This window comes from Aquarana catesbeiana, linkage group LG06 (assembly GCF_042186555.1).
Source record: "Aquarana catesbeiana isolate 2022-GZ linkage group LG06, ASM4218655v1, whole genome shotgun sequence".
Classification (NCBI taxonomy): domain Eukaryota; kingdom Metazoa; phylum Chordata; class Amphibia; order Anura; family Ranidae; genus Aquarana; species Aquarana catesbeiana.
In genome coordinates this window covers 187,910,583-187,934,657 of record NC_133329.1, presented here as the reverse complement: position 1 = coordinate 187,934,657, position 24,075 = coordinate 187,910,583, and the positions used below count along the sequence as shown (strand labels likewise).

The following is a 24,075-nucleotide window of genomic DNA, read 5'->3' as shown; positions in this document are numbered from 1 at the left end:
TCCCTCCCCAGCATGAAACCCACTTGATCTGGACCGACAATATCTGGTAGGTATCTACCTATTCTAGTTGCAATAATTTTGGACAGGAGTTTTATGTCCAGGTTGAGCAAAGATATCGGCCTGTAACTTGAGCAGGCGTTGGGATGTTTGACGAGTTTGGGAAGCACCGTTATATGTGCCATGTTAAAGGTGGGTGGAAGGTCCTGGAGTGCTGTGAGAGAATTCAGAGCCTGTAACAGAGATTTTGCTAGTAGATGCGAGAAAGTCTTGTAATATATGGCTGAGAAGCCATCCGGGCCTGGGCTTTTCCCAGATTTTAGAGTTCTATAATCTCTATAGGTTTGTCAATTTCTGCCGCATCAGCTGATACTCTAGGTAGGCCGCTTTGCGCTAGGTATTGTGCTATGATCTGAGATCTGGATCCCTCAACTATTGCGGGCTTATGTGGAGGTGGAAGATTATACAGTTTCGTGTAAAACCCGTTGAACTCCGCTGCAATTTGATCTGTGGTGTGTACTCATTTGTTTTCTCTATTTCTAATCTGGGTAATTGTGTTGATCGAGCGAATGTCTCTTAAGGCCCTGGCCAGGAATTTGCTGTTTTTGTTCCCATATTCATAAAAGAACCCTCTGCGAAAGAATAGTATTCGCTTTGCTTGCAAGTCTAATTTCTCCTGCAACTCCTTTCGTGCCATTAAAAGGTCGTCAGCTAAGTTGATTGCCGTCGATCTTTTATGTAGGGTTTCTAACTTCTGTACTTTGTCAAGTATAACTTTCAGATCTTTCTTAGTGAGGCTAGGCTAATGAGTATGCCCCTAAGCACACATTTGTGAGCCTCCCAAACAGTGATATGTGATACATCTTCTGTAGAGTTTTCTCTAAAGTATGTCTTTATAGCTTCCGCTATGGGTTCTAAGGTCACTGGATCTGTCAATAAGGTCGAGTTAAGCCTCCAACTACCAGGTCTCTTATGTACACTCTGCAGTTGTAGGGTCAATGAAGTAGGTGCATGGTCTGAGACTGTCCTCGTCCCTTTGTGCGCCCCCTTCATAATATTCAAATCTCTTTGTGTTACAAATATAAAGTCTATGTGGGAATATTTGTTGTGAACAGTAGGTATAGTCTTTCTCCTTACCCGCCAGGAGTCTTTCAGTGTTAAAGTATTCAGTAGTGTTCTAATTTTCTTAAGTTTGCGGTACGATAATGATGATCTGCCATTGGAGGTGTCCTGGAGGGGGTCCAATGGAACATTGAAGTCCCCCCCAAGCACTATACAATCAGATGCAAACAAAGTGAGCTCATCAATCAGTTTTTGGCAGAAGGTCACATGCGCAGTATTTGGGAAGTAAACACTCGCTAGAGTGATTGGGAGTTTCCCAATGCAATGGTCCCCTTGAGAAGGAGATACCGGCCCTCCGGGTCTGCCAATTGTTGGGTGAGCTTGAAATCTGAGTTTTTCCCAATCATTATTGAGACACCTTTCAATTTGGATTCTGTGCTAGTAGCATGATATGCCTTGGTAAAGTATCCATCAGTCATTTTGGGGATGGAGTTTGCTTTAAAGTGTGTTTCCTGAAAGAAAACAAAAGCCGGCTTCTCCTTCCCCAGGTGACGCAATAGTTGTGCTCGCTTTTGGAGATATTAAGGCCTCTCACATTGTGAGATATCACCGTGGGGTTCTTGCCCAACGAGGAGTAAATCACGTTGGATGAGGATATCGTAGAAGGAGCAAAAGGCCAAAACAAAAAGGAGGGGGGAAGGGAGGGGTGAGGGAAAGCGGGAGAAAAAAAAAAAAAGGGGAGGTGTTAAAGAAGAGAGAGTGCGGTTCCACTATCAGACACTAAGAGAGTGGGATCCGTATGTTTGGTAATTAACCTCTAAGTAATGACCCCTAGAGGAATCTATGTAAATTGGGGCCGTGAACATGCGCACCTGTGAGAGCCCTACAAAGAGGGGTGTCACCTATGCGCCTGGGGGAAGTGGGGGTGCTGTCAGAGCTGCGTCTGCAATCAATCTCCAGGTAAAGCCAAGAAATCTGGGGTAATTTACCACTGTCAATAAACGCCTTTCAACCCCCCAGCTCCTATACATGAAATCTCCAAAATATATAATGCTGATTATTATAAGCGGCAACCGTCACCCCCAAGGGGGGTGTAAAAATCAAAACAGTTATGCCCCGTACACATGGTCGGAAATGTGTGATAGGACCTTGTTGTCGGAAATTCCGACCGTGTGTAGGCTCCATCACACATTTTCCATCTGATTTTCCGACGCACAAAGTTTGAGAGCAGGCTTTAAAATTTTCGATTTCCGAACGTGTGTACACAAATCCGACGCACAAAGTGCCACGCATGCTCAGAATAAATTAAGAGATGAAAGCTATTGGCTATTGCCCCGTTTAGAGTCCCGACGTACGTGTTTTACGTCAACGCGTTCAGAACGATCGGATTTTCCGACAACTTTGTGTGACCGTGTGTATGCAAGACAAGTTTCAGCCAACATCCATTGGAAAAAATCCTAGGATTTTGTTGTTGGAATGTCCGATCAATGTCCGACCGTTTTTACGGGGCATTAGACTCAATCATGTGGACTTATTGTCTACTCTCCAGCATATCAATCAGTTAATAAAATATGCAAACAGTATGATAGACCCAGGCTATCCCAATTTTAGCATGGTAGTTCATAGAAGGGGATACAATGTGGGGAGCCACAAAGCGCACTAGGTGCGTTGATGTCTGTCGTGTGATAAGCCTCCCTTCGGCAGTGTCCAATGCCAGTGCAAAAGCCAGTATCCAATCAATATAGGTGTAAGTAAGAATCCTGCCTATGTGGATGGGTACGAAGACGTGGGGCCCAGACAAAAGTATAAGTTCCCTCATGCATAATTCCTCCTCCGTCAAAGGCAAAGTAACAGTCATACCTTAGGTGTGTGGAGTTCGCTGAGGGTCCCACATATCAAAATCTGCTTGTGGGAGCAATATCGCCTCCTTCTGTCTACCTGAGGAATACCCTGAGTGGGAAACAACTAGTCAAGTTCAAATGAGAAATAAAAAAAAAAACAATATAAAAGTAAAAAAAGGTCTCCCCCAGAAAATGGGCTATCGTTCCAAAAAGGCCAACAGGGCCCAGTGTATCCCAGTCCATGCAGTCCATGTGTTCCTTCACATACTAGTAAATATTGTTGAGATCAAACCTCATGGGTTCTCCCCCTCATTCTGGACCTGAGTCAGGCTGCAATGCTCTGGCCGCTCTAGGGCGCTTCCAGGCGGAGCTGGGGCCCGGGGTATGTATTTTCTGATATTTCCCTTTTTTGTATGGGGGTTTAGTAGGAGTAGCGTGAGGCGAAACCTGAACACCAAGCACTGCCTGTGGGTTGCGAAATTCCCCATACCACTCAGGTTAATCCACCAGTGGGATCTGTAAATCCTGGCAAAAGTCCTGCAGATCATGCAGTGTGCGCAGGAATCATTGTCTGCCATGGAAGGTCGCATTTAGGGCAAAGGGGAATTTCCATCTATAAGGTATTTGAAACAAGAAGTTTAGGTTGGGACTTTATATGAGACCATGACCATCCAGTACACAGGTCTCCATCCCTATGTATATGAGAAAAGTAAGGGGGAATTGGGAGAAAGGGGACAATTGGGACTTTATATGAAACACATCACTAGGGCAGGCTGAGTCATCAGGTGTAAAAAATTGTAAGATTTATTGATACCACATGAAAAACAAAGTGTAATAGATGATACTCATATATAATCAATAGATATGGTACAGAGTAAGTAAAACATGGCAGTAAGACATATTGTAGTAACATAGTAACATGTTAAACATTGTAGAATAGGTAAATTACAGTATCATCAACATTAAACCCAACATGTGTATACGTAATCAATATTGTATTAAAATCAGACTGATGGCTAAAACACTAAAATGCCCATGATAGATGCATATTTGTTGTGACATGTCAAAAAGTTATGAATGTTCAGTTGTAATGCTCGACGCGTTTCGTGGAAGTTTGTCCACTCATCAGGAGCAGTTATCTGGAAATATCTAGAATAGAGTGTAAAGTAGTAATTAATATTAATTACAACAGGAAGAGGGGAAGCAAAACCGCTAGTCCTAGCACTCTTACCTGTGGATATATGGTATAATGGTACAGACATATTGTAGTAACATAGTAACATGTTAAACATTGTAGCATAGGTAAATTACAGTATCATCAACATTACACCCAACATGTGTATACGTAATCAATATTGTATTAAAATCAAACTGATGGCTAAAACACTCTATCTTCCACTCTGTGGTCATCCAACATTACCCGTTTTTTGCTTACAACTATATACCCACTTTAATTATTTTACAGCTACCTTGGGTTTATGCTTTATTTTACACTACCATGTTGGAAACAAGGGGAACCTTCCTACTACCTATCTTTCTATGGTATCCTGAATTGCCTCGCCATGCCGCCGCTTGGTTGCCTCCTCAGCTCCCGTGGGGATGCTACATTCACCCCTGATTATTTCCTACCATCATGAACATTACTATATATGCTCTACCACCATTATACCATATATCCACAGGTAAGAGTGCTAGGACTAGCGGTTTTGCTTCCCCTTTTCCTGTTGTAATTATATAATATTAATTACTACTTTACACTCTATTCTAGATATTTCCAGATAACTGCTCCTGATGAGTGGACAAACTTCCACGAAACGCGTCGAGCATTACAACTGAACATTCATAACTTTTTGACATGTCACAACAAATATGCATCTATGATGGGCATTTTAGTGTTTTAGCCATCAGTTTGATTTTAATACAATATTGATTACGTATACACATGTTGGGTGTAATGTTGATGATACTGTAATTTACCTATGCTACAATGTTTAACATGTTACTATGTTACTACAATATGTCTTACTGCCATGTTTTACTTACTCTGTACCATATCTATTGATTATATATGATTATCATCTATTACACTTTGTTTTTCATGTGGTATCAATAAATCTTACAATTTTTTACACCTGATGACTCAGCCTGCCCTAGTGATGTTTTTCATATAAAGTCCCAATTGTCCCCTTTCTCCCAATTCCCCCTTACTTTTCTCATATACATAAGGATGGAGACCTGTGTACTGGATGGTCATGGTCTCATATAAAGTCCCAACCTAAACTTCTTGTTTCAAATATTGATAGGGATGGAAACACACACTAATTATCATATTTACCATTGCTGTGGTCTTGTGTCAAGTGCCTAGTAATTATACTATATTTACTTGTTATTTTGGAATATCTTTGTTGTATCTTAGTCATGTTATCCTTCCGGGTTGGCACTCGGGGGGTTGATCCTTTCCATCCCTGGGAGCTGCGACGCGCACCGTTGCTATCCCCCGATCCCCCTGATCCATCAGTCACGGGATCGTGGGCGTGTGTCCGCTGTGCGTCGACGCCACGCCCCGCACGTCGGCACGTCTGGCGTCACCTGACGTCACGTGCTGACGTGACGCTGTTTCTATCTGGCGTGCATACTGATGGAGGCGGAGGTTGCCTATATAGGCGCAGTCGCCTTAGTGGGCTGCTTCCTCTCCTCCCTCACAGCACGTCCCAGCGTGACGTTGGGGGTTACCTCGTTGGCTGGCCGGCTGAGACTATGTCATCTCAGGTAACCATGTACTTCTATCTCTTTGCACCATGCCTTCATTACCCCCATCTATTTGCCTGTCTTCACATTTACCACGATGCACTGTCCCTTCACCCTGGTTACTTTGGTGGGCTTTTTCTTTTCTCTCGTCTCACTGGCTCCCCTGATATCACTTGTCTGGCTTTCTTATGCCCTTTCTACTGTTGCTTCACCTTGTCCCACACTCTATCTTCCACTCTGTGGTCATCCAATATTACCCGTTTTTTGCTTACAACTATACACCCACTTTAATTATTTTACAGCTACCTTGGGTTTATGCTTTATTTTACACTACCATGTTGGAAACAAGGGGAACCTTCCTGCTACCTATCTTTCTACGGTATGCTGAATTGCCTCGCCATGCCACCGCTTGGTTGCCTCCTCAGCTCCCGTGGGGATGCTACATTCACCCCTGATTATTTCCTACCATCATGAACATTACTATATATGCTCTACCACCATTATACCATGTATCCACAGGTAAGAGTGCTAGGACTAGCGGTTTTGCTTCCCCTCTTCCTGTTGTAATTAAATAATATTAATTACTACTTTACACTCTATTCTAGATATTTCCAGATAACTGCTCCTGATGAGTGGACAAACTTCCACGAAACGCGTCGAGCATTACAACTGAACATTCATAACTTTTTGACATGTCACAACAAATATGCATCTATCATGGGCATTTTAGTGTTTTAGCCATCAGTTTGATTTTAATACAATATTGATTACGTATACACATGTTGGGTGTAATGTTGATGATACTGTAATTTACCTATGCTACAATGTTTAACATGTTACTATGTTACTACAATATGTCTTACTGCCATGTTTTACTTACTCTGTACCATATCTATTGATTTTATATGAGTATCATCTATTACACTTTGTTTTTCATGTGGTATCAATAAATCTTACAATTTTTTACACCTGATGACTCAGCCTGCCCTAGTGATGTGTTTCATATAAGGTCCCAATTGTCCCCTTTCTCCCAATTCCCCCTTACTTTTCTCATCTATAAGGTATACTTTGTCTGCGCAATATCTCCAGCAGGGGGCGCAGCGCTTGCCTGTTGTTCAGAGTAATAGGAGAAAGTTCCTGAAAGATGGATACCTCAGTGTCATTGAATGTGATGCGCTCATTGCGCCTTGCTTTAGCCATTATTTCCTCCTTTAGTTTAAAGTTGGGCAAACAACATATTATGTCCCGTGGGGGAGCTGTGTCCGCCAGCCTGGCTCAGAGCTCTGTGTGCCCTGTCAAATTCGATCAGTGTGTCTGTTTGGCGCTCCAGTAGCTCATTAAACACATACTGCAGGGCGGATGGTATAGTGCCTGGTTCGACTGACTTAGGGATACCTCTCACCCTTATATTGTGCCTTCTCCCCCTGTTGTCTAAGTTCTCCAGCTGGCGATTCATCTCAATGAGACGTGCAGAGTGGGAATCAGTGATTTTATCTAGGCGTGTGATGGCCTTGTCCCTTCTAGAGCCTGCTTTCTCCACCCCCTCCATTTTCTCAGATAGTGATAGCACATCAACTTTAAGTTCCGTGATGTCAGAAAAGAGGGTGCCCTTACTATCTGCTGCTATCTTCATCATAGCGGTAAGAGTGAGGGGGAGCTCGGACGAAGGGGTATCCCTTACCTCGTCCTTGTCGGCATACTGCGAGTCTTCACTAAACTCATCATCCCCACGAGGCTGCGCCATCTCAGATTTAGCCTTGGGGCGTCGGGGGCTGAGTTTTGAAGATGTCCGGGATACTTCTCGAGCGGGAGAGGGGTGCGGAGTGGCGAGAGTGGTTGCCGGAGTTGTGGCGGGTGAGTCTGCTCATTATTGCTGCAGATAATGGTGCCGTTTAAGCTGAAGGAGCCGAGGGTTCAGCGGAGCTCCTCTAGTCTGCTGCCATCTGCACCGTGTGCCAATTTTTTTTTTTTTTTTTTTTTTACACTTTTATTATTGTTTTCATTTTTCATACTTTTTTATTCATATACTCCTTGGGATATATAGACAATGTCTTTACCTTCATTTTCCATAATCAATTCAAAATGTACATTTCATGGTTATAAAATCAGATTGTCCATCCTATTGTAGATATACATTCTTCCAACTTTAGTATGTTATGTCTCTTGTTCCTATGTATTTTTGTTTCTTCTTACTCCATGTTCCCTCTTTGCACTATGTTTCTCTTCTTGTTCTTATACTACGTTCCTACTGCCTTTGGAAATAATATACGCCCAAATCCCACCCCTCAGCTTCCTTGTGTATGGTTAATAAGCAAGGGGATGGTCCTGTGATCTGATTGGCCCGCTAGTCTCGCCAGCCCTATATACCATACTCAAGATGGCTGAACAGTATGCCTGATGAAGGAGCACGCATGCTCCGAATGTGTGCACGTCACCAGCATCATCCCACCATGACCAGGAACTCCTCGAGTGACTACTTCCTTCTGCGCTCTGCAGTCTAAGCCTGGGACACCGGAAACCACTGGTGCCACTGAGCCAAGACCCGGAAGCACTCCCTGGATGTCCGTTCCTTGGATTCCTGTCATCCTTTTGACTATACAAGATGTGCCTGCTTTTACCTTACCTTGAGTAAGTTCATTATTATGTGATTAAATGTAATTTAATACTGTTGCACTTAGATTGGCGCTGCTTGTTTATTCTTATATAGCTCTGAAGGTCTGGCTTACAGTGCCGAACCTTCAGAGCCCGTGCTGGAAACGGTGGCTCCTGTGCGCATGTGCGGGAGAGACATCATCGCGCCCCCAGCCAATCATGTAGCCAGAGACCGCGAACCCAGGGCAAGATGTCAGCTGTCTCATCTTTGACATTGACATTGCAGTTGGAAGGCTTTGTTCTAAGGTAAGTAAGCAATGCACATTATGACTTTGCCTTGCAGGAATTTTATTTTTTGTAATCATCTGCGCTTTACTACTGCTTTAATAGTAAATCTAGCTCAGTATTTCCGGTAGCACATTTAAGCATTGTAAATGTATTTTAAATGTTGCCATTAGGTGTCAGTAAATGTGCCTAGATTCAAACTACTCTCTAAATACGCTTCTTTGTATTGTTATTGTTGTACCTAAAAACTATATTTGATGTAACTTTTTTAGTTTCTGTGATTACTGTCCTGGATTAACAGTAATTATAGCTGCCACCATGTACAACTGTAATATACAGTATATAATTCCCAGCAATACCTACAAACCAGATTTTTAAAGCATTCATTAGTGCAGTGAGTTAAAATGAATTTACATGAATTGCATTCAATAAACAGTGATATGTAAGCTGAACTACAGTAGGCATCTGCCAGCGCTGTTTTAATAGGATAAATAGTTGTAATATGTGAAGAAAAAAAAAGACTTTTGTTATGCAAAAATGTTATAAATTAAATGTCGGTTTTAAAAAAAAAAAAGTTAAATTATTCCAGCTGTTACATAAAAATCAAACTTCCCTCTTCACTTGCTAAGTATTAAAATAGTTAGTTGCATTGATCTAACAGCTTTATATAATACCATACATGAGTCCATGTAGTAATGTCTGGTTTTAATGATTGCAGGACACCTGTTGGTAGCTCAGAACACCCCCAGGTTTGCTGCTGGACGCCACTTCAAGTTCTACATGATAACTCTGAAGTCTTGTTTCCTGTCAAAGCTGCTGGTTCCTATTCACATTCAGGTAATTGGCATAACATATAATTTCTCACAAGGCCCAGTTGAGTGCCATGCTGCTTTATTTAAATCTCATTTTTTTATTACACTATTAAGAATGATATACTTACTTGCTCCATGCAGAATGTTGCACAGAGAAGTCCCTTAACTCTTCTTTTTTTCAGTACCTCATTGGCACTTTCCCCTCCTCCTGTTCTCTGATTGGATAGAAAAACATTTTGCTGTGGGGTTGCTCATGTGGTTGTGTGCCTGAGCCAGGGCTGTGTTTTTCCATGGCTCAGCCTTGCCCCCCACTCACTCATCACAGGATTTGACTGGCAGCAGTAGGAGCCAATAGCTCCCGCTGCTCTCAGACACTCCTTTGAGAAGAGGAAGAGAGGGGAGAAGAGCTGGAGCCTGGCACAGTGCTGGATAGATGTAGGACTCAGGTAAGTGTTTAGGGGGGTATGGGGTGGGGAGGGATAGCCAGTGTCTGCTGCAGGCCTTTTTTCAAATGTCTGCAGGTGGTGACTGCTCATGCCTCCCTGCCATCATGCTATTACTGTTCCAGACAGTGGATTAATAGCAGATGCCAACAGAAAGCTGTATTTATGTTTGTACAGTATATGCATAGTTGCCATCAGTCCCGATTTTCCCAGGACATTCACGGTATTCAGACCCATGTCCCAGTCTGACCATGTCCCGGGAAAAATCAAGAGAAATTGGCTTTGTCCCAGTGTTCTGTAGGCCAGGGGTACCCAACCACCGTCTGTGACCTGATGTGGGCTGGGCTGCGGGGCAGGCAGTTGGCAGCAGCTCCATCTTTATCTGCAACTGTTTTCATTGCCACCCAGGCTCCGCCTCTTGTCGTTTCTTTCCCTCAGCCTCCACGAGAACTGGTCTTCTCAAAAAAGGTGTCAGAGACTAAATTACCAGTGTTGACCCCGGACCTCTAGCAGCACTTCTGGCGATACAGCAGTAGCGCGGAGGTCTCATAATGGGCCATGCAGGAGTCACCCTGCAGTCAGGCCACTCCACACCATCCAGTCAGAGCCCTGCCAAATCAAAACCCAGGCGGGACTCGGCTGTTGTTGAAATATATGTGCATCTGGTGGCAAGTGATGTGCTGCATCCAGTGACAAGCTGCATCTGGTGGCAAGTGACTCACTGCATCTGGTGACAACCTGCATCTGGTGGCAAGTGACAAGCTGTATCTGGTGGCAGGCGATGTGGCAAGTGACACACTGTATCTGGTGGCAGGCAACAAGCTGCATCTGGTGGCAGGTGAAGTGGCAAGTGAAAAGCTGCATCTGGTGGCAGGCGACAAGCTGCATCTGGTGGTAGACAACGGTAGCAAGTGACAAGCTATTTCTCGTGGCAGGCGATGTGGCAAGTGACAAGCTGCATCTGGTGACAGGTGATGTGGCAAGTGACAAGCTGCATCTGGTGGCAGGCAATGTGGCAAGTGACAAGCTGCATCTGGTGGCTGGTAACATGGCAAGTAACACACTACATCTGGTGGCAGGTGACATGACAAGCTGCATCTGGTGGCAGGCGGCGTCGCAAGTGGCATCTGGTGGCAGGTGACGTGGCAAGTGACACTCAGGGCTCCCACTGATTCAGAATTATAGTTAGTTGAACTATTTCATTTTATATTACAATATAATTATAGAAATAATGCGCTTCAATCATCCTGACATCATATCAACCATGGTGTCATGATGATTGAAGCGCTAACACCAGCCATTGCCCCAACAAATTGGCTGCGGAGATCGACCCACCGACCCCCCCGCTGGTCCTTGGCAACATCTTTTTTTTCACGAAACTGGTCCCTGGTGCCAAAAAGGTTGGGGACCACTGCTGTAAGCGACCCATCAGATCACCAAACGGCTGCAGCTTCCGCCTGTGAAAACATGGCTGTAGGCCATGTGGAACTGCACATATGCTACTCCGGCTTGGGCAAGCTTAGCCATTCGGGCAAGCTCAGCCTTGCTTTGGTTCAGGCGGGCACATGACATCATGATGCCACCCTGAATGCAGTGGGCACGCCCCCCCAGAGACAGATGAACGGAGGAGTGCAGGGACCGACCGGGATGGACTCAACACGACAGGACTGGTGATTATCACCCCCATCTTCTCTGTACACCTCATCTTTCTGTACTGTCAGCTGTATCCTTAATCTCTGACCATTAATCTCTATCATGTTCACAATGTCTGACCCCATCTCTTTTTGTAGGTCTGCAGTCTTCTGTAGCATGTCTGCTGTCTGCACCCTCTCTGACCATCTCCTGTATCATGCCCACACACTCTGACCGTCTCCTGTACCATGTCCGCACCCTCTCTGACTGTCTCTTGTACCATGTCCGCACACTCTGTCCGTTTCTTGTATCAAGTCCGCACACTCTCTGACCATCTCTTGTATCTGTTTGATGGGATCTGCCTTGGTGGGGGGGTGTGTTTGGAATATCTGCTGATTGTTAAATCATATTGCTATTGTGGTGTAGGATCTGGGCCTGCTGTCCCTCCATCCCTCTTTCTTTCCTTTCTTCTCTCCCCTTCCCCTCCCTATCTCTTTCTCTTTCCTCCCTATCTCTTTCTCTCTCTCTCTCTCTCCATTTTTCTCTCTTCCTCCCTTTCTTTCTCCCTCCATCCCTCATCTCTGACTCTAACCAATATTTAGTTTAAACCACATCCATTTTTTTACCGTGATACGTGCACTACATTTTTCCTCCTCGGCTACACCACGCCTACAAATGGATGCCCTGCCCCTAATTAAAATAAGACTCCACCTGCAGACAAAAAAAGTGTCCCTGTAAATTTTTTGAGAATGTTGGCAACTATGTACCGGTATATGTGTATATAAAATATAAACCCAGCATAAGAATTTGCTGCATAAAGTGTATATTTATTAAAGTTCAGCAGAACATGTACAGATTAGGAACAGTTGTCAGACCAAATATAAAGCAAGGTATTTGTGAGTCATGCAAGTAGTGATGAAACCGGAAATGATAATCACATATAAATGGGAAACATTAAATTACAAATTAATCTCAGGTATGAATACATATAAATATTAATCAAAGATGTTACTATTTACTTTTGAAAACATCAAAGATCAATAATGAAAACATAATAATCCTGGGGGCGTGACCGGAAGCCGACCTGCATGGACACTTAAGGGCTTAGCTCTCCCATAGCCCGCAGCTGAACAGGACTTTTATCACCTACTACATTGGTAAACCTAGGAACGCCTGCTCTACTAAAGCCTGGGGATCCTCTCAACTCCCGCCAGGCTTATCTGCCAGCTTTCGGGACTACTTCACCACACCTGACATGCCGCCGGGGGCACAGACAATATGGCGCCGGGTGCCTCTCCCTCCCGCTCCCGTGCCTCTTGTCAGCTCTCTGCCTCACAGCAAGAGATGGCTTACGCCCTTGCAGACCTCCCGGTGCGGGCTCCGGAGAGCACATGTCCTCCACTCATGGAGGGAGCGGTGAGTTTTTCTCCCTCGGCGGCCTCACTTGTGACTCCACCATGTGGAGCGTGTGCTCTGCCATCAGTCCAGGCCCCTCCAGCTTATACACAATGCTCAGATGCATTCCCGCGCCTCTTGCGGACCAGGATCCCCCACACACACTTGGACTGCTCCGCGGACTCGCCCGGCCTGTCTGTTGGGCTGTCTTTGGCCTCCGCCACTCCCAGGATCGGGCCTATACAGTGCGCAAGCTCCTATCAAGCCTCTGCATTTACTCATGCCTCCCCCAAATTTCAGAGGCTGCCCCGCTACAGGGACCTCAGTTCCTCCAGAGGGGCAACAGGGACTCCTCTGTCCTATACCCAAGCTGTCCGCTCCCCAGCAATTTCTCACAGACCAGGAGATTCACATTCACCTGCTTCCTCTCCTCCTTCATATACCCCAGTGTGGTATGAACCTTGGGACTCCCCCCAGCTGCCTGCGCCCCAATTCCCACCTGCAGTCCTGGTGGGACCACATCCTCCATCCTCTCCCCCTTATTGCCCACACAGATGGGAGTACCTGCCCCCTTGCACCAAATGCCTCCCCCATGGCATTTTTACCTCCAAACTATACCTACCAAAGAGGATTTTAAGCAATATATCGAAGATGTTAAATCCACCGACCACACTGAAATCCAGACTCTCCACACAGATCGTAAACATTTTGTGGACAGAGTGGAGATGGTGGAGGAGGAGATCCAGGAAACTAAATTGGTGGTTTTGGTGCGAGGCTTGCCGGAACCTGATGGTCCAGAAGACCTCCACTCCACCTTGCAGACCCTGTTCAACACTTTGCTGGGAGACCCTCCAACTAAGCATATTGAAATGGACAGAGCACACCGGACCCTACGTCCAAAGGGCTCAACCTCCAAACCACGAGATGTTGTCTGCCGGGTCCACTCTTACCCTTTGAAAGAGGACATTATGCAAAAAGCTCGCTCTCATCGCAAAGTGTTCTTTGAAGACACCGAGATCCAGCTCTACCCTGACCTTTCTTGGATTACCCTCCAGAAACGCAGACTTCTCCAACTCCTCTTGCGCACATTGCAAGAAATACATTAATTATCCCTGGAGATTTCCTTTTAGTCGAAGCGCGAAACATCAGGGTAAATCTGCAGTGCTGCGTTATCCAGAAGATCTTGCTACTTTCTGTGATGTCCTGGAAATACCCATCCCTCAGCTTTTGCACTAGGATCTTGTGTCTACATCACCCCACCAGCCACAGTATGGAAGAAGATCTCCCCAACCAAACGCTTCAAACACCCCTCGCAAATCTACTAAACACAAGAACAGATGAAGGACTTGGGCCCGGGTAACCAGTGTCTGATTTTCTTGTTTGGTCCCTGCAGAAATTTGCTTGCTAATAGCTATTAGTGGTTCTGCCCTACTACTCAATGTTCCCATAGTCCCCCAATTTTTCCCGTGTTTTTACTCAGCTTTTCTAGCACTCGCAGTATGGGCAGGTTAGTTAATGACTTAGGAGAGGTTGACCTTACCCATTAGCCCCCCCACCCTCACTGAACCTTATCGTTGATCATTTTGGTATCTCCCTGTCCCCACCTGTGGTCAGGTAGCTATATAGGAACTCCTACAGTTTTAACCCAACCGGGTTCCTTGTTGTTAGTTTATAATGGACGCTGTATCGTTGCTGTTTTCTACTGTACTCATTTTTTATCTTTTTTCCAGACTTTTCTACTGCTTTTTGTTTATTCTGGTTCACCAAGTGGTCCTCTTCACTTACCTGGGCATCCTCTTGGAGAACAAGTCCTTCTCATATAGTGGTTTCTCTGCTGCTAAATCAGATAAGTTCTGCCCTTTCTCTTTTCACCTAACACCATGGCTAAGATCTTATCGCTGAATGTTCATGGCCTAAATTCTAACAGGAAGAGGCGTCTGGCACTTGAGGAGTTCAGGCAATCGGGGGCAGATGTTATTTTGGTTCAAGAGACACACTTTGATAAGGGGGGCTCCTTCGTATTTGCATCCAAATATTTCCCTTGCATCTATCAGGCCTCCAATCCCCGTAAAAGAGCTGGAGTTGCTATTGTTTAAACTGTAACTCTCTGTTCACTTGCTCTGAATCCTTTATAGATCCACAGGGCCACTTTATTTAATGTACGAGGCTTGTGGCAGACACAGGCGGTTACCTTTTGTGTCCTTTATGCTCCGAATGTCCGACAAATTAGTTTTCTGTCCAGAGTTTTCTCCCGTCTCTTTAGATCCGACCATAACTATCTAATATGTGGTGATTTTAATCTCTCCCACTCTGCTGTTCTTGATCGCCATGTGATGATAGAACCCCATGCCACACAGTCTCGGATCCTCAGAGAATCAGCTTTCTTGTCGGTTTTCCAGACGTTATGCCCTCTTTGATGCGTGGCGGGTATTCCATCCTGGTGATCAACAGTACACGTTTTACTCAGCCCCTCATCGGGTACATTCTCGTATAGACTATTTCTTTGTTAATAATGCTATGCTCAGAATCACCCAATCTGCAAATATACTCCAGATTTCTTGGTCTGACCATGCCCCTATCATGCTCACATTATGTCTGGGTACCCCTAATCCTAAACCCTGCCACTGGCAATTAAATCATTTTCTTCTCCAACATCTCCCCGCTAAAACTGAGTTAGAAATGAACACTACTTTGTTGAAAATGACACTCCTGATGTTTCACTTTCTGGTCTGTGGGAGGCCCATAAGATCGTTGTATTGCAATCTCTACAGCTATGAAAAAGGATGCACGGGCTGTAAAAGTGCGCACCAAAAGAGAACTTAGGGCCCTAGAACAGCAGCTGAAATCTACCCCACCCCTGTATATACTTAAAAAGATTATCCGCTTACGCACTACTCTTAAGATCTTGGCATGGGTAAGGTAGAAAAAGCTCTGCTTCGATTGAAACGACTATACTATGATAAGGGTAAAAAGGGCCACACTTTGCTAGCTAGAACACTGTGATTGCATTTATATGGCCTCCCCACAGCAAATCAAAAATAGATCAGACTGCCTCTTACCTCATCCTCTAGACATTGTTCGCACCTTCGAAGAATACTGCACCAACCTATATAATAATATTGGGATTATGCATAATCTTCCATCTCGAGCCTTGCTAGATGTATGCAACACTATCTTGAACAGAGCGGGATCTCTCAACTTCAACCTTCTGAAATTGAACTTACCATTAAGTCGTTACCGACACTTAAGGCACCCGGACTAGATGGCCTCCCCTATGAGTACTCTATGAGTACTATAGAACCTTCCTTCCCTTGTTGGTCTCTCGTATGTGTAAACTCTTCAACGCTTTCCTGTAGGAGACCCCTATCCCTTTGGATATGCAGAGATATTTTATAACCATGATCCCAAAGCCTGAAAAGACCCTTTCCTATGTGCTAGCTATAGGCCTATAGCTCTTTTAAACTCTGATCTAAAATTCATACCAAACTTCTTTCCACCCGCCTGAACGCGATCCTTCCATCCCTGATTCATAAGGATCAGGTAGGTTTTGTCCCCCTCCATCAGGCCAGAGATAACACCAGGAAAGTTGTCACAAATCAGGAAAGCACAGTGTCCTTGCTACTAGGGATGAGCTTTATGTTCGGGTCAAACATGAGTTCGACTTGAACATTGGCTGTTCGATCGTTCGTCGAAATACGAACATTATGGGGCGTTTGCGCCAAATTCGAGCAACGCGTCACACCCCATAATGCACTGCGACATCGCAGTGCATTGCTGTCTGATGATTGGCCAAGCATGCACTATGACCCGCATGCTTTGGCCAATCACAGCGCCATCAGCAAAGAGAGCCATAATTGGCCAAAGGCAGGGTGCTCAAGTCCACGCCCCACACTATATAAGGCCACCTGCACGTTGGCCCTGTGTACTGTGTTGCTGGTGTTGACCAAGAGAGAGTGTCATTTCATTTAGATTGAACAGGCAGGCAATTCAGTTAGCTGCAGTGTATTTGGTATATATATACATCCAGGCTTGTATATATACACTGTATCCAGTTTAGCTAGATCTGACTGCAGTCCGTTCCTGGTGTAATGTTTCTAATATACTTCAGGCGGCAGGCAGGTGATTCAGTTAGCTGCAGTATATTTAATATATATATACAGTCAGTCTTGTGTGTGTGTATATATATATATATATATATATATATATATATATATATATATATATATATATATATATATAGCCACTGTATCCAGTTTAGCTAGATCTGACTGCAGGCCGTTCCTAGTGTACTGTTTCTAATATACTTCTGGCAGGCAGGTGATTCAGTGAGCTGCAGTGAATAAAATATATATACAGTCTCCTACATATATATATATCCACTGCATTCTAGTCTAGCCAAGCCTATATCTGACTGCAGGCCATTCCTGGTGTACATTTTCAAATATACTTTCAGGCAGGCAGGTGATTCAGTGAGCTGCAGTGCATAAAATATATATACAGTCTCCTACATATATATATCCGCTGCATTCTAGTCTAGCCAAGCCTATATCTGACTGCAGGCCATTCCTGGTGTACTTTTTCTAGTAAACTTCAGGCAGTGTTTTGCTAATAAAATTTTACAGCACGTCTGGAAGGCCACCAAGGAGAAGCAGATGCTCACAGGCCACTAAAAGAGGGCAAGCAGGCTCTGTGTTTACAGCCAACGGTGCTGGTCATGGACACGTGCATCCTCAGCACGTGGCCGTGGGGCACGCTTGTCCTTATTTTCGGCAGCTGGCCGTGTTCATCCACAACATGCAGAAGAGTTGGTAGAGTGGATAACAAAGCCGTCCTCACCCTCCTCATCCTCTGTCACCTAGGCTCAGAGTAGTTTGCCTGCTGATGCAGCTGCCAAAGCGGCCTATTCCATCGGCTCAATGTCATCAGTCACTCCTTCCCTAGCCCCATCATCATGCACAGAGGAGTCCCCCAAAATGTTCGACCACAGTGTCAGGTACATGCTGCTGGAGGATGCGCAGCGTTTTGAAGGCTCCGATGATGGTACCCAGGTTGAGGAAGGCAGTAACGTGAGCTCAGAGAGAGGGGGTGCCCAAGAAGGACAAGAAACTAGCAGTCATGTTTCCCCAGCTGCAGCATACTGCCATGTTTGCTCCAGTGACAAGGAGGGAGGGGATGATGAGGTCTCTGACTCTACGTGGGTGCCTGATAGAAGAGAGGAGGAGGAGGCTCATCTCCAATGAGGCAGGATCCCCTCCAGGGGCCAGTTTAAGGGCAGCCACCTGACTGCATCACACCGCAACTCTCTGCATGTGCAGGGCGCTGCTGACTCCCCGTGTATTTTGAAAAGTTCTTTGGTGTGGGCCTTTTTTGATATGTGGGCAACAGATTGCACCGTTGCTGTTTGCAACATATGTCTGAAGCGTATCAAGCGTGGCCAAAACAGCAGCCACTTGGACACCACATGCTTGACCAGACATATGTCGACCTCCCATGCAGTCTGTTGGCAACAATACTTAAAAAACCCACACCAAAGAACAAGGCGGACCTCTCCTTGCTCCTCATCAGCTGGGATCTGCAACCCCACTATACCTTCAGTCCTCTCAGAAACTTGCACTGAGAGGAATGAAGGTGTAGAATTAGGTGTGCCAAGTACTTGCGGGCAATCTGCTATCGCTACACCAACATCCGATTGTAGCAGGCAAATTTCCCTACCCCAGTTGCTAAACTGTCAAAAGAAATTCGGTCCCAGCCATCCACATGCTCGGAGGCTAAATGCTAGCTTGGCTAAATTGCTAGCCCTCTAACTGCTGCCTTTTCAGCTGGTAGAATTCTGCCCCCTTTTGTGAATTTGTGGAATGTGCGGTACCTCAGTGGCAGGTTCCCAAAGGCCATTTCTTTTCACAGAAGGTCATTCTGGCTCTCTACCGGCATGTGGAAGGCAATGTCTTGGCCTCGTTGGACAGGGCGGTCAACGGTAAGCTGCATATTACCGCTGACTCATGGTCCAGCAGGCATGAACAGGGATGTTACCTTTCTTTCATGGTGCACTGGGTAACTCTGCTGGCAGCTGGGAAGGATTAAGGACAGGGTGCAGTAAGGTTGGAACTTGTTCCGCCACCACTCCTCCAAAATGCTAGTAGTGGTGATTCTGCCACACCTCTCTCCTCCACCCCCTCCTCTTCTTCTTCCTCTATGGCCTCTTCCTGTGCAGATTTGTCCTCGGAACCAGCGGTGCTCCATAGGCGTTCAAGGGGCTACACAAGCACTCAGGCAAAAAGATGCCATGCGGTGCTTGAGTTGGTCTGCTTAGGGGACAGGAGCCACACTGGGGCAGAGATTCTGTCAGCTCTGAGGTGGTTGACGCTATGCCAGCTTCTGCCAGGAATGGTGGTTTGCGACAATGGCACCAACCTCCTCTCCGCCCTCCGACAGGGACACTTAACCCATGTTCCCTGTTTGGCTCACGTCCTTAATTTGGTGGTACAGCGGTTCTTGTGCAGGTACCCCAGCTTACAAGAGGCAGGCCAAGAAAGTCTGTGGGCATTTTCGCCGGTCATATAATGCCAATGCTCAGCTGGCTGACCTTCAAAAGGAATGCAACCTGCCCAAGAACCACCTCATTTGTGACATGCCTACCAGGTGGAACTCAACGTTGGCAATGCTGCAGTGGCTACACACGTAGCAGAGGGCCATCAATGAGTACCTGTGTGAGTATGGCACCAGGACAGGGTCAGGGGAGCTTGGCTTTTTTTTGCCACGCCAGTGGCTACTGATCAAGGATGCATGCACTGTCCTGTCACCATTTGAGGAGGCCACGAGGATGGTAAGCAGTAACAGTGCATGCATCAGTGATACTGTCCCTCTTGTCTTCCTGTTGGAGCACACGCTTCGTGAAATAATGGACTTGAGGCAGAACAGAGGAAGGAAGAGGAGGACTTCCTTACCTCTCAAGGCCCCCTTTATCCAGACAGTATTCCTGCGGGCCCGCTGATCACACAGTAAGAGGATGATGAGGATTGTGTCAGCATGGAGGTGGAGCCTGGCACTCAGCATCAGCAGCAGGGATCGTTTTCAGTCCATAGAAACCCATGGACTTGTCCGTGGCTGGGAGGAGGTGGCTGTGGATCATGTCATCCTTAGTGACCCAAAGGACTCCGGATCGAATGCCTCAGCAAACCTTCGCTGCATGGCCTCCCTGATCCTGCAAAGCCTGCGAAAGGACCCTTGGATTTGTGGTATCAAGGAGAGGGATCATTACTGGCTGTCAACCCTTCTTGATCCACGTTACAAAGGTAAGGCTGCGGAACTTATCCAGCCTTCACAGAGGGAGCAGAGGATGAAACATCTTCGGGAAGCCTTGCAGAAAGGTTTGTGCAATGCATTTCCAGAGCCTGGGAGGTTACAATTTCCTTGTCCTCCTGGACAACGTGTTGTGTTGCTGAGGCTTCCGTCAGTCACAGAAGGAGCAGTGGAGAAGGTGGCTGTCTGACCGATGCGTTCAGACAATTCTTTAGTCCGCAGCCCCAAGGTCTGATCGGTTCCAGCAACCATCACCAGCATCTGATTTACATGGTGCAGGAATACCTAGGGGCAACCGAAAATACCTTTCCATCCGAAAATCCACTGGGTTACTGGATCACTGGCCAAAGCTTGCACAATATGCAATTGAGCTACTGGCCTGTCCTGCATCCAGCGTTTTTTCTGAACGCACATTCAGTGCTGCTGGAGGCTTTGTAACTGATCACAGAGTGCGCCTGTCCACAGACTCAGTTGATCGGCTCACCTTCATAAAAATGAATCAGTCTTGGATCACTAGCTACCAAGCACCTGATGCTGATGTAACCGATTAATTTTTCTGTGAATGTGAGATCCCTTGAAGACTGCCTATGCTGAGTGACTATCCTGTTATGCTGAGTGACTATCCTATTCCTCCTCAATGTTCATGTTGATAGCTTCTAAGAACATTTTTGTTTCAGGGCACCACCACCAGTGCCTAAGGCTCAATTTTTCTGCCCCTGTTTAACAGGGGCGATTAATTATAATTTTTGCTGTAATATTTTGCAGCAGGGCTCGTTCCTGTGGTCAACTAGAGTATCTGTGAGGGGTTACAGTGTTGTGGCATCCCCACCACTGCCTAAGACCCAATTTTTCTGCCCCATGTAATTACAATTTTTGATCCAATATTTCACAGCAGGGCCCGTTCCTGCGCCCACCAAGAGTAACTGTGAGGGCATACAGTGTTGTTGCACCACCACACCACCACCAAAGGCCCAATTTTACTGCCCCTGTTCAACAGGGGCATGTAATTACAATTCTTGATATAATATTTCACAGCAGGGCCCGTTCCAGCCCCCACCAGGAGTAACTGTGAGGGCTTACAGTGTGCTGGTACCACCAACACCCAGGGCCGTTTTCTGCAGAGTATATAGGGCAGGCCGTATAGTATATACAGACGGTTCCCTACTTTCAAACATCCGACTTACAAACGACTCCTACTTACAAACGGAGGGAGACAACAGGAAGTGAGAGGAAATCTACCCCTAGGAAGGGAAATTCTCTCCTGTAAGAGTTAATATGGGAAAAAGGTCTCTCCACTGATGCTTTATCACCAATCCTTGTTTCCCTAATAACCCCAAATTTTCCAAATCCAATTGTCATTGGGACAGAAAGTGTGAAATCTTCTGAACAGGGGCACAGACAGCAAAAAAAAAAATGTTACAGGGGTGATAACCCTTCCCTATGTTATCCAAAAAGCTTAAAAATAGATTTTTTGGCTGGAGCTAGTCTTACAAAATGTACCTTTTCCAAATTACAAACAGATTCAACTTAAGAACAAAGCTACAGTCTCTGTCTTGTTTGGACCGCCTGTATACTGCTGTTCAGAAAATATAGGGCCTGGGGGCCCCAAGCCTTTTCTTTTTTTAATTTGGGTGTTGGGTTCCCCTTAATATCCATACAAGACCCAAAGGGCCTGGTAATGGGCTGGGGGAGTACCCATGCCGTTTTTCTCAATTTTCATCAATATTGCCGATACCCGACATTACATTACAGCTGCAAGCAGTTCTAAATGACTTTTATTTCTTTAGAAATGTCATTTTGTGCAGGGACTGTTCTAAACACGGGAAACACATGCCACTTTACAGGCAAACTGTAGTCAACCCCCAGGTACGATATTTCAAGGAATATTTCACTTTTATTTTTTCACTTTAAGCATTATTAAAATCACTGCTCCCGAAAAAACTACAGTTTTTAAAACTTTTTTTGCATTGATACATGTCCCCTGGGGCAGGACCCGTGTCCCCAAACACTTTTTAGAACAATAACTTGCATATTAGCCTTTAAAATTCGCACTTTTGATTTTTCACATTCGGGTCCCATAGACTTTAATGGTGTTTGAATGTTCGCGCAAACTTTCGGTCCGTTCGCATGTTCTGCCGTGAACCGAACCGGGGGTGTTCGGCTCATCCCTACTTGCTACTTAGCCTGAATGTGGAAAAGGCTTTTGACCGCCTTGGTTGGCCCTTTCTTCTGGCTACCCTATGGCATATGGCATTTAAGGGGGCCTTCCTGCAAGCGATACATCCTCTCTATAATAATCAAACGTCCCAGGTGAAAACCCCTTTTGCCCTTTCCTCCTCTTTTCCCATCACAAATTGTACCGGCAGGGCTGCCTGCTTTCCCTCTTATGTGTGGAACCTCTAGCGGTGACCATTCATAGGTGCTCAGACATTCGGGGCATATCAGTTGGGGGAAGGGAGTTTAAATTGTCATTGTTTGCGGATGATATCCTTACTCTGACCCATCCTAAGACCTTCCTACTAAATTTACATGCTGCACTTGATTGATTTAGTGCTCTCTCTGGATATAAAATAAATGCCTCTAAGTCAGGGGTCCTCCCTGTTAACATCCCCGAGGATGAAGTTAAACACTTAATATCTACTTTTCCCTATGCATGGAAATCTACAGCTTTGAAGTTCTTGGAAGTTTACATTACCCCGACCTACGCCACATTGTATCAGGAGAACTTCTCCCTTATATTGCCAAATTAGGCTAATGATACAGCGCGGAAAGAAGCATTACGTTTCCTTTTTGGGATGTATAGCTTCTGTCAAGATGTCTATACTCCCCAAGCTTCTTTATTTATTCCAAACATTGCCCATACCAGTTCCCTACCAGCATCTGAAAAAATTGCAAGCAGACTTTGTTACAATATGTATGGAATTATAAGCGGCATAGGATTCCCCCACTCAGTGCTCATGTCCTAACGCGTTGATGGGGGCCTAGCATTCCCCAATCTCATTAATTATTATCAAGCAACCCAACTTCAGGCAATTGCTTCCTTTTACACAACGTTTGTTTATTGGTGGATGTAGATTGAAAAACTGTGGTTAGCCCCTATACACCCTAATAGCTTACTTTGGACTGCAAATGTGGAGGTAGCACCTAGTCAGATGTTGGGAACGTCATCCCATCTCAGAATTCTTTGGGTCAAGCTGTCTCGCCAATATGTCCTCTCCTCGGAAAAATCATTATTGACCTCCTTCATGTATAACCCCAAGATGCCTGCTAGCCTCACCTTCTCCATGTCCTCTCCTTGGACGTTGAGGAATCTGTTGCACTTTGGCCACTTGGTTGACTCTAGGTCCTGTAAACTATTATATACCGAATTACAGGATAAATTTGGCCTGCCTCGCCAAGTGTTCTACGGATATCTACAGATCCGTCATTATGCGCAAACCATAACCCCCAACTTACAATTTTCAGCTCCGTCCTCTTTTGAGCGTATCATTCTGGAAGGTACAGAACAAAAGGGCACAATTTCTGATATCTATAAACTGCTGATGCTTACTCCATCCAAACCCAAGGTAAACATTCTTATATGATCTGTTGGGAGAGGGCATTGGGAGATGATATTTCTCTGCAAGATTGGCAGATTATTTGGTCTCAAGCTGCTAAAAGCTCCCTGTGTACTTTATACAAGGAAAATGCATATAAAATCCTTTTTTTTTTTTTGGTACCTATCCTACCCCTCAAGCTTCGATTGATGCTGGCATTGTCTGGGAGACAAAGGTTCCCTCCTTCACATATTTTGGAGCTGCCCATTGATCCATTCTGGCATTCCGTCCAGAAACTCTTGGGCAGCCTTTTCAGGACAAGTCATTTTTGCTAGGCCTTTCCCCGAAAAAAACCCCCAAAGTCCATGGGAAGTTGCTTTGTCACCTTATGGCTGCGCAAGGCCTCATTGCTCTTAGCTGGAAATGGTGGCCC

At 45.4% G+C, this 24,075-nt stretch overlaps 1 protein-coding gene across 3 annotated transcripts in view; it reads left to right on the top strand.

The window, feature by feature from the left end:
• The window catches only part of SNX29 (sorting nexin 29), a 2,112,233-nt gene that overhangs the window by 671,566 nt on the left and 1,416,592 nt on the right, over positions 1-24,075 (top strand). For all 3 annotated transcript variants that reach the window (XM_073591167.1, XM_073591166.1, XM_073591168.1), the window contains one exon: positions 9,244-9,362. In XM_073591167.1, coding sequence (XP_073447268.1) covers positions 9,244-9,362 — 119 coding nt within the window. The remainder of the gene's footprint in view (positions 1-9,243; positions 9,363-24,075) is intronic.